The sequence below is a fragment of the Symsagittifera roscoffensis genome, chromosome 2 (genome assembly GCF_963678635.1).
Source record: "Symsagittifera roscoffensis chromosome 2, txSymRosc1.1, whole genome shotgun sequence".
In the NCBI taxonomy this organism is placed as follows: Eukaryota; Metazoa; Xenacoelomorpha; order Acoela; family Convolutidae; genus Symsagittifera; species Symsagittifera roscoffensis.
This window is the reverse complement of record NC_087063.1, coordinates 35,325,506-35,343,209: the sequence shown is the minus strand read 5'-3', so window position 1 is coordinate 35,343,209 and position 17,704 is coordinate 35,325,506. Positions and strand designations below refer to the sequence as shown.

At 36.8% G+C, this 17,704-nt stretch overlaps 2 protein-coding genes across 4 annotated transcripts in view; both read left to right on the top strand.

The window, feature by feature from the left end:
- LOC134838946 (dnaJ homolog subfamily C member 7-like) overlaps positions 1-16,085 on the top strand; it is a 175,496-nt gene extending 159,411 nt beyond the window's left edge. The window contains exons 2-10 of one of the 3 annotated variants that reach the window (XM_063854310.1): positions 409-450; positions 3,432-3,645; positions 3,715-3,843; positions 3,978-4,322; positions 4,526-4,690; positions 13,229-13,394; positions 14,770-14,916; positions 15,193-15,423; positions 15,731-16,085. In XM_063854310.1, the coding sequence (XP_063710380.1) occupies positions 419-450; positions 3,432-3,645; positions 3,715-3,843; positions 3,978-4,322; positions 4,526-4,690; positions 13,229-13,394; positions 14,770-14,916; positions 15,193-15,423; positions 15,731-15,825 (1,524 nt within the window). In that variant the 5' untranslated portion in view covers positions 409-418 and the 3' untranslated portion in view covers positions 15,826-16,085. Of the gene's footprint in view, positions 1-405; positions 451-3,431; positions 3,646-3,714; positions 3,844-3,977; positions 4,323-4,525; positions 4,691-13,228; positions 13,395-14,769; positions 14,917-15,192; positions 15,424-15,730 lie in introns of all 3 variants that reach the window. The other 2 variants (XM_063854311.1, XM_063854309.1) reach the window with 2 other exon arrangements.
- Positions 1-17,548, top strand: part of LOC134838950 (survival of motor neuron-related-splicing factor 30-like) — a 131,112-nt gene extending 113,564 nt beyond the window's left edge. Inside the window, exon 2 of the mRNA XM_063854316.1 lies at positions 16,578-17,548. Coding sequence (XP_063710386.1) covers positions 16,583-17,422 — 840 coding nt within the window. The 5' untranslated portion in view covers positions 16,578-16,582 and the 3' untranslated portion in view covers positions 17,423-17,548. The remainder of the gene's footprint in view (positions 1-16,577) is intronic.
- The last annotated feature ends 156 nt before the right edge of the window (positions 17,549-17,704 follow it).

Genomic DNA, 17,704 nt, shown 5'->3' with positions numbered 1-17,704 from the left:
AATTAACCCGTATCGATTTTAATTGAAAAGGACTTAAACACTTGTCATCTTCTTTTATCATTATCACTTCCATATCTAAAAAATTCCAAGAATTTTGACTGGAATACATGATGAAGGGACTCATGACTGTAACCTCGGTTACTATGATACTTTTGACCTTCTGATTACCTGTAGAAAAAAAAGAATATAAAAAAAATTGCATTTTCTATATTAGTTTTTCGGCACTGTTAGGTGTCACCCTTCTGACTACTTCATAAAAATATAATAATAAATAATAATAATAATAATAATCATAAAAAAGTTCAAACTTATTTGACTTGATGATGTTATAAGAGGAGTGTTTTTGTCAAACTGATATTTCCAAATTCGCCTCTTCGCATTTTTTATGTCTTATTTTATTTATTTTAGTTTGTAACGAATGGCTGACACTGATGTGGAAATGAAACCCTGGTATAGTTGAACTTACTCTATCAAACTTAATTAATAGATTTTTAATTACCCTAGTGATAAGCGAGGCATTTGCAATGTTTTCGTTTATGTAGAACATAGAGCATGTCAATATATGTGTTCACATATCCCTCTTTTTTCTATTGCTTTTTTCCTCCCTGCTTGTGCGATTTCTAATTAATTGATCATTTTTTTTTATTTGTGCTAAAGTTAAATCGATGAAATTTAGAAATAGCAAATTTACTATCTGTGTGGGGATTCTATTTAGATAAAGATATTTATTGGATGCTTTGTAATTGATACAGGTCTGTTAAGTCTAGCGTAATTACAATGCAACTTTTTTCTTTCATCGGTTCGGTAGATTTTTGGTTTGCGTGCCGGCGCTAATTCTGTCGTATTATGTATCAGCAGACTATCACGCAAGTTGTTCATATTGTCTGGAGCAACATCGGCTACAGACTGGCAGAGCGTATTCGATGCTTTTTTGTGCTCGGTTAAGAACCGCTTCCACTGGACTGCATCTGTTGCGGATGGTTCCGTTGCTCTTTTGAGTTGCGTCACGCATTTTCGCATAATACCTCCGGTTATCTTGTCGAATAACACATGCTGAAAGACCTGATCGTTTTCTGGACAGTCAACGAAGGGCGGCCACCTGAATACTGCGCTGTCTTGGATGAAGGTCTAGCAGATGCTCTTTCACTGTTTTCGTTTTATTTTTATGCTTAGATCACTTCCTGTAACTGTTCAACCCCTCTGCCAAGACTACCCATTAATTTTGCGACAGCAGCGCCAGCTTTTCTTCGTTTCATGTGGTTGACGAAGGTTATTGCAACATTTTAATTTCTGTTTTTCTTCTGTTTCTTTAATCAGGATTGTTTTTGTACACTCTCAGCAATTGATCTACCTCGCCTTTGTCCCACAAATCAAGACGTCTCTGAAGACTTCTGAATTCTGCCCCTTTTGATTGGTTTTGTCAGACCTTTGTAAAAGCAGCGGAGCCATAACCATTGCCACGTTTAGCGAATATTCAGAACTCGAGTAATGTTCTGCGAACGATTCTAGCAATCTACTCATTCTGTGGAGGAAATCCGTGTGCACCTTTCATCTTGAGAGGTAGAAAAGATGTGGCTGCCAGACGGCGCATGTCTGATGGGCTGCTTTGCGAAACGCTTCAATGGATTGATTAAGGCTCAAACCTCCAAATCTTGATGTTCTGGTGGTCCTTTCGTAGTCCGGTAAATGACGGGTCACTATGGTCAACTGTTATGTGTTTTGCTTTCTATTGGGGTTCCCTTGCTCATATGAGTTTGGCAGTCATTCAGCGCTAGTTTTCTAAAATTTGAGACAAGTCGGTTGTTTGCTGGCTGCCAACTTCTAACGTTGTGCAGTGGGGACACAAAAAACTCTAAATTTCAAAATATTTATTGGCGTTTTTTGTCAGCTTTTATTTTGTCGGCTCAGTTGCCACATGTTATATGTTTTTGCTTATTTTGTTTTCATTGTAGTTGCTTTTTATGTTTTCATTTACTCCTGCAATTTGTAATTCTACTAACCTTGACTTCGTATACTTTCCTGTTTTTTTTCGCTTACAAAATTTTTCGGCTTAAATAGTTTTTCCTTAATTTTTTTTGGCTTACTAACCTGATTTTATTGTCGTTTCGAGGGAATCGTAATTTTTATGCGTTCCTCTGGATCGCACAAAACGTTAAAAATCTAAGAATAGATATTTTGATTCAAATTTTTTCATGAAAACAATTTTAGTTTCGCTGGATAATTCTTTTCGAATTTTCCTTAAACGCCGTCAAATGTGTTTCAAGGAAACCGTAATTTGTACGCTTTTTTCCGGATTGTGCAAAATATCAAAAATATCTGAATAGAGATTATAGTTGAAAGTTTTTTATGACAACACTTTTGTTTTGGCTCAATAATTGTTTTTGAATTTTCCTTAAACGTCATTGAATATGTTTTTGGACGTGTTTTATATAGAACTTGTCTAGAAATAGGACAACGTTCCAGGCAGCATTTTAAAGTTTTTTTACTTTCGGTTTCTTCTAAGTTTTTCTGTTTTCATTAGATTTAGTGGCTCTCCCTTCCTGTCTGCTAGCTTGCAATGCTATTTTTATGTGGTATCGGAAGTGAAGCGAAGCTCAGCTTTGACTCTGTGTTGCACCTGTAGCTGCTTCATTGGTGCCTAGTGCTAGAAAAATTTCAAAGTCAGATAAAGTTTTTGGCACAGATACGTGAGACTACTAATCTCGATGTCGGAGGTCCAAATCCGACACATTGCAAGCCTTTCTGTTATTCAAAGTAAGCGTTATCAAATTGGAACGTGAACTTTTTTATGTTAACAATTTTATCACCGAAGCAATAGTTTCAGTTTTTTCAGTCATTTCAACCAACAGGAACATTTTGAGCTTTCTACCTTTTCAATTCACTTTCTATTCGACTTTTGTGTTAGGTTGGTTTTAAAACCATTGCAATTTTTATAATATCTCTTGTTGTTTTTGCTCGACTTGTTCAGTCGGCTGGAAAAAATTAGTCTGATATGATTTCGGGTTAGCTGCCTCATCTTGCGTTGTTAAGACTGTTTCGAAAGTCACTTTTTCCTGACTAAATTTGTTTCGTAAATTGCTTCGTAAATTGTTTCAATTAAATTATAATTTAACGCTGACAGCTGTCTCTTCTTTTTTCCCGACCCACATTTCACCGGTTTAGTTGCCTTATTATACCTGATTTGAAGAACTTAAATACATGCGTGTTGCGAGGGTGGATGGTCTTTGAAACGTTTTTTAAGCTCAAATTTTTAATGTCATTTTTTCGGTTCAGTGGTTGTCTACCCAAATTTCATCTACCTAGTTACCGCGTGATAAATTTTGTATCAACTTCACTCTTGTTTCGCATTTGTGTTTATGTTTTTCCCTTGGTAAAATAAATGATGCGATTGTTGGGCGCAGTGTTTTTAATGCAAAAAAAACCGTTTTTAGTGACGCGGAGCAGAAAAAGCAAGAAGGCAATGATTTCCATAAGAAGAAAGACTACAAATCAGCAATAAAATCGTACAGCGAGGCCATCAGATTAGATCCAGAAAACTTCAGCCTTTTTGGAAATCGCAGTGCATCTTACATGATGCTGGGCCAGTACACTTCTGCTTTGGAAGATGCAAAATTGTCCACGTCTCTCAACTCTAATTTTATCAAGGTAAAAATAAGGTATCGAAAATGATCATTTATCTGAAATGAAACTTATTCAATTGGATTTTGATTTAAGGGATATGTCCGAGAAATTAAATGCCATATTGCTCTCGGGCAGGCTGCTGCAGCACAAAACATTGAACAGAAAGTGTTGAACCTGGATGCGAATCTATCAGCAGATGATAAAAGGACGCTAGATGAGTGTGTTAGTAACTTTTTCATTTGATGTCTTGAGTTATGACTGAAATATTTGAAGCAAGGAATGGTAACATAATTGGAACTGTTCGAAGTGTTCACGGATTTGGTCTGTCATCCCTGATGATGGAAGTATGACTTTAGGGCAAACAGATAGCAGCGTTGACGGCACATGAAGCTAAAGCTCGAAAGGCAATTGAAGTTGACGATTGCAGAACTGCCGCGTATTATTTCGAACAATGCTCCAAGTTCGCCCCCAGTAACACATCTTATAAAGTTCTAAGAGCTGAATGTCTGGCTATGCTGGGAAAATTCACAGATGCCAACGAGCTAGCCTCGGAGGTAGTACGAAAGGAAACTAATGCAGATGCAATTTTTGTGCTGGCTCTCTGCAATTATTATCAAGACAATATGGAAAAAGCCATCAAACTTCTCGCGGAAGTGTTGAGATTAGCGCCAGATCACACCAAGTCAAGAGAAACGCACAAAGTTAGTCTACATTTTTTATTAAGGGCCATCGGCTTCCGTCAAATGTCTCTCCGCATATAGTATCTATTTATCTTGAATATGATTAGACTTGGAAATAAGTTGCTGTACGTTGACCTATAAACACATGAGAACTAAACCAAAATAGTAATGATCAGGGGTGTTTTGTTGGCGTGCAGACTTATATGTGGAAATGTTTGTTCCAGAAAGTAAAGAAGCTGAGCAAAATGAAAGAAGAAGGGAATGAAGCTTTCAAGCGTGGGGCTTACCAGAAAGCGTATGAGATTTACTCTGAAGCACTATCAATCGATCCCCACAACAAAATCACAAATGCCAAATTGTACTGCAACCGAGCCACGACAGGGAGCAAAGTAAGCTTTTACTGATAAATTTGAGGCAAGTTTTTTGGGGATTGTTCTAACTATTATACATATGCTTTTTTGTGACGAGTTAGCGAGCGTGATTTTATACGGTCAGTCAGTCAACTCGAAAAGTTGAGATGTTGAGATTAAAGGTTCAATCTAGAAAACTCCCGGCATTAGCTGCTTTGCCCTAATGTTTTTTTGAGGAAAAAGTTATGGCGATCGTAAAAGTCAATTTTACGATGGCCATAAATTTTGACCGTTTTTGAAACTTTGACCGTTTTTTTTTGGAAATTACTTTACCATCTCTGAGATTAAAGGTTCAATAAAATAACAGGTTGAGAGCTTCTTCCCTGTATAATCCAGTACTCCCTAATTTTTGTTGAAAAAGTCAAATATGTTTATGATTGACCGTTTTTTTTGGCATTTTTTCTCAAAAACTACCCTGCCAGAACGAAGATCCAGAGTTCAATCGAAGGAACAGGTTGAGATAATTTTCCGTACAGAAAAAGGGACTCCCTAATTTTTGTAGGAACAGTTTTATGTTCTTGGGAATAGTCCCTTATCTGAAATTTTGGATCAAAACATGTTATGGGAATCTGCCCTGCTTTAGTGGCGCCGCAGGTACGGTTTCAATGGAAAATTTAGGTGTACTTTTTCCCTTAGATTTTCCCTGCAGAAGCAGCTACGCCCTTATCTTTGTAATTAAACTTTTGAAAACTGGAAAATTTAACGAGTTTGAGATTTTGGATTATTTTTGGGAGATTACTTTCTCAAAAACTACCAATCTGAAGTTATTGGTTCAATTGCTTTAATGGCTTCCCTTTATAAACTGTTGCTCTCTATGTTTTTAAGGAAAGCCGTGTTGGCTTTAGGAAAAGTCTTTTTTTTTCGAAATTGTGTTTTGGAAGTTTTTCCTTTCCTGAAAACTGCCCTGCCAAATCTGACATCAAGTTCAATTGAATGAACGTGTGGAGGGAATTTACCCGACATAAGTGGCCATTTCATTAATTCAGTTTAGAAAACATTGTGATTTTCCGTAAAGTTCCATTTGTGAAGGTTTCATTTCATCCCGCATCAGTGCATTTTAGGAGCAAAGAAATATTAACGACTTCTTGTTGCGAAAATAGATTTTACTTTTTAGATTTTCCTGTTGATCTAGTTTTCTGAATCTTTTATATATTTAGATGCTGGTATCACTATCTCGCCATATTTTAGCTGTTTGAACGCAAATTTTTCAAAGGACTTGGACCAAAAACTCTTCACAAAATTCGAAGATCCTATCTCTATATTGAGGCGCTGTCAGGGAACTCTCAGGCTTGTGAATTTTGCCTGTCAGGGTACTCTCAGGGGTTTTGAATTTTGCCTCCAAATATGACTGCTCAAATCCTTGTAGTTTTTGAGATACAACTTTGTTGGTGATTTTTTCAAAAAATTTCAGAAAACTTAAATTTGATTTTTTAAAAAAATATGTAATCTCAACCCTGTAGTTGGGTACTGTCACGGTAATTTCAGGAGTTTCAAATCTTGCGTCCAAATGCGACTGCACAAATGCTTTTAGTTTCCGAGATGTGACGTTTATTATGTCGTTAAAAATTTTCAAGAGTTTAGATATAAAAATTTTTACAAAGTTTGAAGTTCCCATCTCTATTGTGAGGCTCTGCTAGGGAAGTCTCAGAGGTTGCGACTATTGTCTCCAAATATGACTGCTCAAACCCTTATAGTTGCAATTGGGGGCTGTCAGAGTACTATGAGGGATTGCCAAATCTGCCTCCAAATATGACTGCTCAAATGGCTTGTGAATCTTGCCTGTCAGGGTACTCTCAGGGGTTGCGAATCTTGCCTCCAAATCTCACTTCTCAAATCCTTGTAGTTTTCGAGATATGACGTTTTTATGACTTTTTCAAAAATTTTCAAAAAAAAATTTAGATTTAAAAAATTTCCAAAACTTCGAAAATCCTATTATTGGAAACTGTGAGGGTACTCTCAGGGGGAGTTGCGAATCTTGCCTCTGAATATGACTGCTCAAATCTTTGTAGTTTTCGACATATGATTTTTTAAGGATTTTTTTCCGAGAACTTAGATATAGAAAAAAATTTTCTAAGAATTTAGATATAAAAGTTTCACTGAATTTGAAGTTCCCATCTCTATAGTGAGGCTCTCTCAGGAAACTCTCAAGAGTTGCGACTTTTATCTCCAAATATGACAGCTCAAAACCTTTTAGTTTTCCAGATTTGACGTTTTTTGTCATTTTTTCAAAAAAAAATGTTCCGAAATCCTAAATTAAACTTCTTTTTTTTTCAAAATCTGAAACTCCTAACCTGTAGTTGAGGGGCTGTCAGAGTAATCTCAGGGGTGGCGAATTTGGCTTCCAATTAACAATGCTCAAATTTTTTCAGTGTACGAGGTAGGACGGTTTTTGTGATTTTTTTCAGAAATTTTCAGAAAACTGAAATTATAAGATAATTCACAAATTTGAAATTCCCAACCCTGTAGTTGTGTGCTTTCAGAACTAAGACTGCCCAAATCTTGGTAGTTTTTGAGGTGTGACGTGGAAGTTTCTCAAAATTTGAGACCTAACGTTATAGTTGAGTACTGGAAGAGTACTCTCAGGAGTTGCAAATCTTGCGTCCAAATGCGACTGCTCAATTTCTTTTATTTTCTAAGTTGTGGAGTTTCCTAGTTCTTTTTGAGTTTTTTCAAAGAACTTACATAAAACTTCGCAAAATTTTCTGGTTTTTCAAAATTCGTATTAAAAAAGTTGAATAAAACTTCGCAAAATTTCTAATTACGAACCCTGTAATTTGGTGCTGTCAGAGTACACTCAAAGGATTCAGATCTTATTTCCAATGTATGCGGCTTTAATGAGTTGTTAAAACTTCGAAGCACCGCAGGTGCGTTACACGCTAGCTGTTCTTTGAATTCAACGAGCTTTAAGGCCCTATTTTTTGTTTTTTATTTAAATGTGGAGGAGGGACAGTGAAAAAAGTCATTTTCATTGTCTTTGTTAGTACTAGTCTTTCGGTTTCCTTGCGTGAATGATTCGTGAATTCGTATTGCGAGATTGTACTATCCGTAAGTGTAATTGCAGGTTCTTAAAGCAGGCCAATAAAGTATCATAATAAGACGTCCTTCTGGGTGTGCATAACTTTATAGACAAATTGTAGAACACAATTTTTAAATTATCCTGGTAAAATATGATCGAAGTAGTTGAATACGTTTTCCAATGACGCTGTGTCATTTGTGAATTGTAGGAGTCAAAACTTTTTCTTGGAGCGAATAACTTGTGCCAAAAATGCAAAAAAAAATTGGTATCCACGTAACAATCTTCTATACTATATTTAAATGCGTGTGACATGTATCTTGCCTTGTTTAAGCGTTTTCTGCAACAGATAAGGGCATAACGTATTTATGCGTGATTAAGCTATATCGTATATTGCATTGCTTAAGAAGTTTTTTTCGATTTTCCAGTTTAAATCTAGTGTTAAATCGAGTTAAAAGTTAGCAACACAACAATGGAATAGTGTCAGATTTCCTCAGGCTGTTGCGAATTTGGTCTCCAACTATGCATACCAAAATCCCTTTAGTGTATGAGATACGACGATTTTTCAAAATTTTTCAGAAAACTCAATTTACAAAATAATTTACAAAACTTAGAAATCCGAACCCAGGTAGTTGGGTGCTGTCAAAGTAATCTCAAGGATTGCGAATCTTTCCTCCAAATATTACTGCTCAAATTCTTGTAGTTTTAGAGATATGACGTTTTTTATGATTCTTAAATTTTTTAAAAATTCGAAAGATATGAAATTCTTAATCTTGTAGTTGGGTACTGCGCTGGTACTCTCAGAAAATTCATGATCCAAATCTTTTTTCCAAATGCGACTGCTAAAATGCTCATAGCTTTCAAGATATGACGTTTTTTGTGATTTAAAAAAAAATTCTCAGAAAACTGAAATTCAATTTTTCTTTTCAAATTTCGAAATTCCCAACACTTAAGTTGGAAGCTGTCAGAGAACTCTGGGGTGTCGCGAGTCTCGCTTCCAAAAATGAATAATAGATTTTTTTTCGAGATATGACGTCTTTTGTGATTTTTTATTTTCATATTTTAATTGAAATTTGAAGCCCCCTTCCTTGTAATGGGGGGCTTTCAGGGTATTTTCAGTGATTGCGAATCTTGCCTCCAAATCAAAAAAAAGTTCTGAAAACATAAATTTGATTTTAAAAAAAGTTGAAATTACTAACCCTTTAGTTAATGGCGGTGGTGCGATACACGCTAGTTTTTTTAAGACTAACAAGCGTAGTGTATTAGCGTGACTCTACTTTTTTCCAACCTAACTCGCAAAGTAAAAGGCCAATTTGGCGGTACTTTCGCTTAAATCACAATCTGTAAAATTAGAAATTTCATATTTTTTGTTCTCTGATGTATCTGTGGCCAAGGCTGAGAGGGAAGGACGTTAGACTCCAAATCTCGAGGTCCCAGGTTCGAGTCCGACACATAGCAAAGGTTTCATAATTAGAGGCTTATTTTTAGTTCGAGACTTGTTTATTATTTTTCATATTTCTCTTTATAGAGCTGCTTTTTGCCGTCTTCTTGATAGTGTTTGCGAAGCGTTGTGTTTCATCATCAGTTAATTTTGCTAAAATTGATTTTTATGTAGCATATCAAATAAAGAAAGTCACCTTGATAGAAAGTAAAATGAAATGAAGCTTCTTGCAATCATTCACTACACCACTCAATAGGCAGCTAACTGGCTTTTTTGGTGCTCTTCCAAGATGGTACGTTTTTTTTATTATTGTTTTGAGTTATATAAATAATAATCAAGTCTGTTCCTTTCTTGAAAACGAATTTATTATTATTTTTTTTAAACCAGAAAAATAAAAAACGGATCAGTTGTTTAAGTTTTTGAAATGCATATATTTTAACAAAAAATTCAAAGGATCAAGATTATCTTTAATAAGTTCTAAGGGGGGGGGGGTTGTTAAGTGGATTGAAACGAAAAATAGTTATATATTTCAAAATTACCTTAATTAATAAATTTGAACAGTTATCAAGTTAGGTGTAAGGTATACTCATTAAAAACTGTTCGAGGACCACAAGCTGTATGTGTTTCTTTATTTTTATTATGGAACCTCAACAATTTTCAGACCCCTCTCACTTTTTCTAGAGGTAAATCACATAGACTTCTGAATATAAGTTCTGAAGTTCGATCCCCTGCGGGACAATTTTGCTGTAAAGACCTGGAAGAAATTTACCGTGCTTTATTATGGAACCTCAAAATCATTCTTGCCCCGCACACTTGGTCTAGAGGTTTAGCAGGGGTTTTCGGAACCATGTCAGGACATTTGTGTCCCAGACATTTATGTCCCGGCAAAAAGTGTCCAAGACATTTGGTTCCCAGACAAAGTTGTCCCAAAATTGTCCGGGCTATTGCAACACTAGTTAATGACCGGATTATTTTGATAAGCTCTCAATAGGAAGGATTCAATCGATAAGGCCACGCAACTGAGCAATTAGTCCAGAAATTACTTAGCGCAGCATATTAGAGACAAAATTAACACAGGACTCAAATCATTTACACATACCTACACAATTATCGCTTGATTGTTAATGTTGCCAAACGTAGACACGAGAGATCATAATTTCATTGTTTTTGCTCTCGAGTTCGTGTTGACAATGGAAATTCCTATGACAAATAAGAACAACGAAATGCTAGTTTATGATGCATACGCATACTTTAAACATCGGATTCTAACAGACACCTGAATTTCGTGGCGATGTGTTTTATCTAAATGCAATCGTCTGTGCGCACTTTCCAAGATAACGTCACTATCATAAATGATCACAGTCATTTTCCCGATCCAGCCGATATTGAAAAACGAAAGTGCAGGACCACCACGTCAAGCAATTCTTTCCGTCCAAAGAGACATCAACACTACGAGAGACTAGAGCGATAATCCCGAGCTACTCCGCCAACCAGAGGACGATTAACCGATTTAAACAGGAAAAACGGCCCAGAATGCAGGAACTCAAATCCTTAATTGATTTTGAACTGCCAGAGTTGCCGAAAGTGACACAGTGGCGAGCGTTTCCTTCATTTTGACTATGGACCTAATGATACCAAGCGAATAATGCTTTTCACCACTCTTCCAGGACTCGATCTTCTCAGTGGCGCTGATGATTGGATCTGTGATGGCTTCTTTTCTACCGCCCCAAGTGTGTTTTTTCAGATATACACCATCCACGCATCATTCGAGGGAATTCTGATTCCTATTGTGTATGCATTGCCTTCAGACAAGAAAGAAAAAACGTGTTTTTGACTTTTGAGCTGCTTCGACATTGAATTTTCCAAACGAGCCACCGTTGATTTCGAAAGAGCGGTCAAAAATGAGTTCAATTCAATATCCAAAATTGTACAATTTCAATACTGCTATTTCCATTTGAGTCAAAGCGTCTGGGGTCACATTCAGTCTACTGGGAATACAAACAACTGCAGACTAGATCTAGAATTCCGCGAGCATGTCCGAATGCTGCTGAGTACCGATCGCTTTCCTGCCTGAAAGTGATGTTTCCAGCTTTTGAAACTCTTCAGAAGACTTGCCCTGAGACAGCCCACTCAATCTTCAATTACTTTGAGGACAATTACGTTGGTCGGCTCTCGGTGGCTAATGGAACTCATCAAAACCCCAGATTTGACGTTGACAGCTGGAGTTGTCATCAGCGTGAGATAACCGGGCGACCCAGAACCAACAATGCTGTTGAAGGTTGAAATAGCAACTTCGTTAAGCTCGTCAACGGCAAACATCCATCATTTCTCAAACTCATAGAAAAATTTCAGGACGAACATGAAAACGCTGAAATCTTGATCGAAAGAAGTGCCGGGCAAAGAGTGTCACGTTATACAAAACCTCTTTATGTCAAACGTGACAAAAACTTTTACGAATTAGTTGCGGTCTACGACCCAAATAAACTTCTGAGTTTCCTAAAAGGGTGCAGCAGCAACATCAATTTATATTTCAAAGTCAATTTGTTTTCCAAAGTTGATATTGCGAAGCAATAATTTTCAATAATTTTTCCAAGTTGAACTTTTTCCCAGAAGTTTTCAAAATGGAGCTAGACCCGTTTTGAAAACGGCAAATTGACATGGTCAATGTAGTCAAGCTTTTCACATCCTCTTCCCGTTTGGCTCAATCAAGTCAACCCGTTTCAACTTTGCCTTAGTTTACCCAATTTTGGGTTTTTCAAATTCAAATATTGACCAAATTACGAAAGTTTTTTTTGTCGTACCCGAGATTTGAACTTCAGGCCATTTGACCTAGAAACTTACGGCTTCGTCGCTCGGCCAAGTGCGCTTTTAAGTTCCAAATTGATCTGGAAAGTTTTGTCTCACTTTGACTGTTCTAGGGCTTATTGGTACGCATAGAATCTAATTAAAGAGCGATCAAACAACCTCAAAATAACAAAACCTTAAAGATCACTAGGTCAAAGAAATTAATTTAGCAAAAAATTTTCGTAAATTTTGTCTGGGACATGAATGTCTGGTACAATTTTATAATTTTGGACTGTTTTGTTAAGGACACAAATGTCTATGCACCTTTCGGAACATAAGATCTAGGGTTTCATTCCCGATCGTATCTACCTTTTATAGATATGCGGAATTTGAATTTTTTCTGAAAATCTCGAATTCTCGGACTATCGTTTGTTGGCTTACCTTTCAAAGAACAGAACTTTTTCTGGCTATGTTTTTGTTGAGAAAATTATAGCAAGAAAAAGTTCCGTTAGCTAGAAAAAATTAGTTTTGTTTTCGTAAATTTTGTTTCTATCTGATTTTTTTTTGTTTAAATGAGATTGTCTAGTGCTTTGCATTTGTTTTTGCGTCGTTTAAATTAAGAAAATAGACTGTTCTAGAATGTTTCAAAGGATTGGAGCCTAAAAACTTCTGACTTGCAAATTGTAAAGCCCAAGTTTTTCTTTGACTTCATTTTGATTGAGGTTCAAATGGAATCTCCTCAAGTATTGTCGGCTTAGTTGACGCTTGGTAAATGATTTTGAATGCTTATTTAACGGCGCCATGGTGTCTTTGACTTATTTTCCTCAAAATGACCTTCATTTGAGACAAATTTTTGTAGATATAGTTTTTTTCGAATTTAGAAATAATTTCTTCTCCTTAGTTGCTTTCGAAAAGTTTCTTACCCCTCAAAAAGTTTCTACCTTAAATGAGTTGAGGTAAACTTTTTCTATCTTTTGCGTATACCTAATGATTATGCTCTTTATTTGATTATGCCCAATGATTATGCTCTTTATTAAGAAGTTTTTGCCAGTTTTATTTGATAAGTTTTTGCCAGTTCTTAATCACAACATAATATTCGAACGAATTTTCTATAACTGTCACAAAACGCTCTTAACCCTGTCCTTAATACTTAGATGCATCACATCGTTACTTCCACAATCACAGATTAGGGAATGAATGGAATCGCCAAGTTTTGATTGCGAGACACTTAGCATTTTCTGTCCGTGCCCGTATTTTTTTTGAAAATCTGTTTTTTTAGTTGAAGAAAATTGAAGACTCAATCAAGGACTGCGACAAAGCCATTCAGCTGGACGAAAACTATGAGAAGGCGTTCATCAGGAGAGCAGCACTGCTGCAGGAGGACGGAAGGTACGAGGAGGCGGTAAGAGACTGCGAACACGTCTACAAAAAGAATCCCAATCCGAGTAAGTAGAAAAATTGAATATTGTTAGCTCTATCTTATTGTTAGTTCCGTTGCTAATTCCAATGTCATTAATTCCTGTTTGAGAAAAACAGGAATCATGAAAATAAATGTGATTGGGTTTTTTTATTTAATTTTTTTGAGACGATTTGGATTTTTTCACTTGTGGCAAAAATTTTAGCTTTTCTCAAAACTATTTTTACCGGTTTTCAAAAAACGGGATATCAGTGGAATGAACGCGTACTTCCATGTGTGCCTGCATACACTCCTAGTCTCTTTTCACTTTCTCGCCCTGTCATCACTTCGAAAAAGTCTGTGGGGGGAATATTTGACCCATTTAAATTTTTTTGGTTTTATCGAAAACTATGCTCCCAAATCAGATTTTGGTTTCATTGAAAAAAAAAAACGTTTGGAAAAGCTCTCCTGCATAAGCGGCGGCGTCCAAACACATAAAGTTGTGGCCCTCGGAATGGTCAAATTTTTTGTTTTTATACACCCATTTTTGAAGTTCAATTTTGAAAAAACGCATTTGGTCCCGGATCAGAACAACAAATCCAAAACATCACACACGTACATCCAGCTTTAGCCCCTAGTTATCGAGAAAAACAAAAATTTGCTTGGGGCATAAGTTATTAAGATCTGAAAAATTAAGAAACACGTTACCTTTACAACTCTTAATTTTTGATAAATATTAATTAACAGAAGACCAACTCAATGAGCATACATTTGCGATATTGGTTTTTCAGAGCGGCTAAGAGAGGGAATGATTTATGCATGAAGAAATTTAGAATTAAAATGTTTTTCTTAGAGATATCCTAAGACAATGCAGAGGTTCGCAACAAAATATCTGTTCTTCATAAGTAGCTAAGGTAGTATATTTTAGGACTCTTGTAATACTTAGTGTTCCTGAGAGCAGACGCGTATCTAGGAATTTCTCGGGGCTTTTGAAAATTTGTCAACCTTTTTTTATGTCGACCAAATTCATTTTTTTAGCTCTCACAAATCATTATAAAGACCCTATATTGGCCAAGTTTTCTGCGCAGCAGGTAATTTTTTAAAGCACAGGCGAAAAAAAAGCGTTTTTTGTGTACGCGTCCTCCCTCAAAATTAGTATATTTTGGCGCCAAAGGCGCCTTAAGAAAATTTTTAGGTCAGTCAGCCAAAAATGGATATCTCAAAATAGTACAAAGGGGGAACCCTTTGGGTCGGTAGGGGTCGAATCCCTGAAGGGGGAGGGAGGAACGCGTCAGCTCCCTCCCCTTAATACGCCACTGCCTGGGAGGGTAGGGAAATATATAATTTGAATGACATCAACAGTCGTACAGTTGTATGGTCGACACTATGAGACGAGTGTGACATGTAGCCGATACTTTGTTTAGCGAACAAGCGACACCTACAGGAAGCTAAGCTGGAACTGAAAAAGAGCAAACGGAAGGACTACTACAAATTGTTAGGAGTGGAAAAAACTGCCACTGAAGAGGAGATCAAGAAGGCATACAAGAAACTTGCACTCGTACATCATCCAGGTGAGTTCATCGTTGCTGTATGTCATCTAGAGTTTTTTTAGCATTGACACTTCGGTATCAATCAAATGTTTCCATATTTTTGGAGGCTTTGTTTTTGGAAGAAAATGACTGGTTTTCATCATAATACTGATAATACTGTCATTTGTTGAACAATTGAGTGCAAATTGACATTTTTTAAAGCTATAGTTGTATGAACAAATTTATTAACAATCACACTGAAGCTTGAGCAAAAATGGTGCCCACTATCTATTCTGTTAAACACTCTATTCTGTTAAGATCGTCACCAGGCAGATCCAGAGGAAGAGAAGGCAGAACATGAGCGTAAGTTCAAGGACATCGGGGAAGCATACTCGGTGCTGAGTGACCAGAACAAGAGACACAGATACGACACTGGGCAGGATTTGGAGGACATGGATGGACCAGGGGGGTTCCACGATGTGGATCCCAGCCAAATTTTCCAGATGTTCTTCGGGGGAGGAGGTGGAGGTCAGGAGGCGTTCCAATTCAGTGAGCACATCTTCCTTTTGATGTCTGGTAGTCATAATGGGATGTAAAAGTCATTGAACTGTGAAATATGGAATAGATGCAATTTCGTCTGTGTAGCTTATGTTCTTATAAAATATTAATGATGCCAAGATATTTATTCATGCTCTTTTCCCAAGTAAACTGAAAGTTCGACTCTTTTTAGCCAATATTCTAAATTTTTTGAAAAACAAAATGACCTGAAGAATCAATTGATGCGGATTGATGCTTAGCGGAGATTTTCAATGAAGCATGAAAAGTGTGCTGAATAATTTGTTGCCGTCTGTTTTAGTGCCGGGCGGTCATCCTGGAGCTGGAAGCGGAAGAAGTCATCGGCACTCCAGTTTCGGAGGCCCTGGCGGAGGGGTCCACTTCAGTTTTGGCTAACTCACACCATTTAGACATCCATTTTTTCCCGCCTATTAATTCTGTAAACTGGTAGCTGACTGTTAGTGTCTTCAAGATGCTGAGCAAGTGCGTGAACAAATTGGTTGATCACAATCAACTCTGAATAAAGCGATGAAATAAAATAGATACTATTTTTCAACGCTGTTTATTTTGCAATGCGTCATAACTCATGCACCATCTGAAAAGTTTCACTTATTGCAAAAATGATGTTTTAGATGTCAATTTATACTTAAATCTTGTGTTTTAACTAAACTGAGTTTGAGCTTAAAATGTGCGGCGCAACCAAGTTTTGAGATGAGAAAGTGGTGATGAGAAAGTGCGAATAACGGCCACAAGTTAGATAAATTGGGGATTTTGTTTCTCTTACATCTCTTACATAGTAAACCATCGAAAGAGCTGCCATGAAACGAAAAAAAAAATTAAGTGTATTGTTCTAAACCCGAAAGGAGAAGGAATTTTAGGTCCGTGTTAAGTTTTCTACTTTTTCCCGCGCAAAAGTTGAAGGTTTCTCGACGTCGAGAGAAAACCTTCGTAGGTTTCAAGGTTTTGCTTTTTAAACTAATCTGGGTTTTATTTTAATTTTTCTTGCATAAGCAATTGTGGTAGGAATGCCCGATGATAAGTGAGAAGAAATGGACTATCATTGTTTTTATTATACATTTTGAACAATTGTTTGGTTGAGGCTTCGAGAGAACCGTATTAAAATGATGAAATGTATTGTCATACTTCAGGTCTAATGTCGCTTAGCGAAGAAGAGGCCAACTTGGCAACATACAGTCTCCAATTACAGCAGGTGGAGGCTGCCCTCACTAATGACCCCTCAAACCCCGAGTTGACCAAACTCAAATCAGACTTAGAGGAAGTAATCAACCTCACTAAAGAACTGATTGACACTACCAAGGCCTCCAGTAGTTCGAACCACAAGAACAACGATGGTAGTGATTTTTCAAATGGAGCCAAAAGAGGACAACACCACTATTCTGACGATGAAGATAGTTTTCAACCTAAAAAATCCAAAATCGTCAACACAAATGAAAGCAACGGTAGTGCCGATAAAGTTCCATCCTCCTTATACGGCGGAGAAGGTGAAGACGAAGATTTTCACCTGCAGTTCCACGAAATCAAATGGGAGCCAGGAATGCAGTGCTACGCTCCTTGGTCAAAAGATGGAAAGCTAAATGCGGCAACCATCAAAGAGGTGTCTGGGGACAAACAGACAGTTACTGTATCATTTGACGGGTATGGAATTGTTGAAAAATGCACCACTGGTAGGTTGAAACACCCGAAACAAGTATCAGATTTTATAAAACAGAGGTCAAAACGGAGCATGATGGAAATGCAAAGAGAGAAGAAAAAGAAGAAAAATCAAAACAGGGTTCAAAAACTGAAGGAGTTGGACGAAACGAAAGAACAAGAGAAGAAAAGCTGGAAGAGTTTCATGGGTAAGACAAACAAAAAAGGAATCAATAAAAACAGTATTTTTAAATCGTCAGATGAGACCAAGTTTGCTGGAGGTAAAAATTACAACGCAGGAGGTGATTGTCCAATTTCGAAGGGAATGTCTTCCCGATTCTGATGTTTTTTTTGTTATCATTATCAAGCAGTTAATTGTGATCTTTTTCGGTGTTTTTGTTTTGTGCGTAATTTTTGCTCCGTTCGAGCCTAAAACGGAAGTGCACTACATACATTTCCTGTCATGCTATTCAGAAATATGCAAGATAATTGACTGCTTAGTGCATTTACATGCATAAAACTTATTAGTTTGTTTCGAATAGAAAAGTTAACTTGATATCTTTTGTACTTAGACACCTGATTCAATCGCAAACCTATGTTCTGTGTCGGTAAACATCGACGCCCA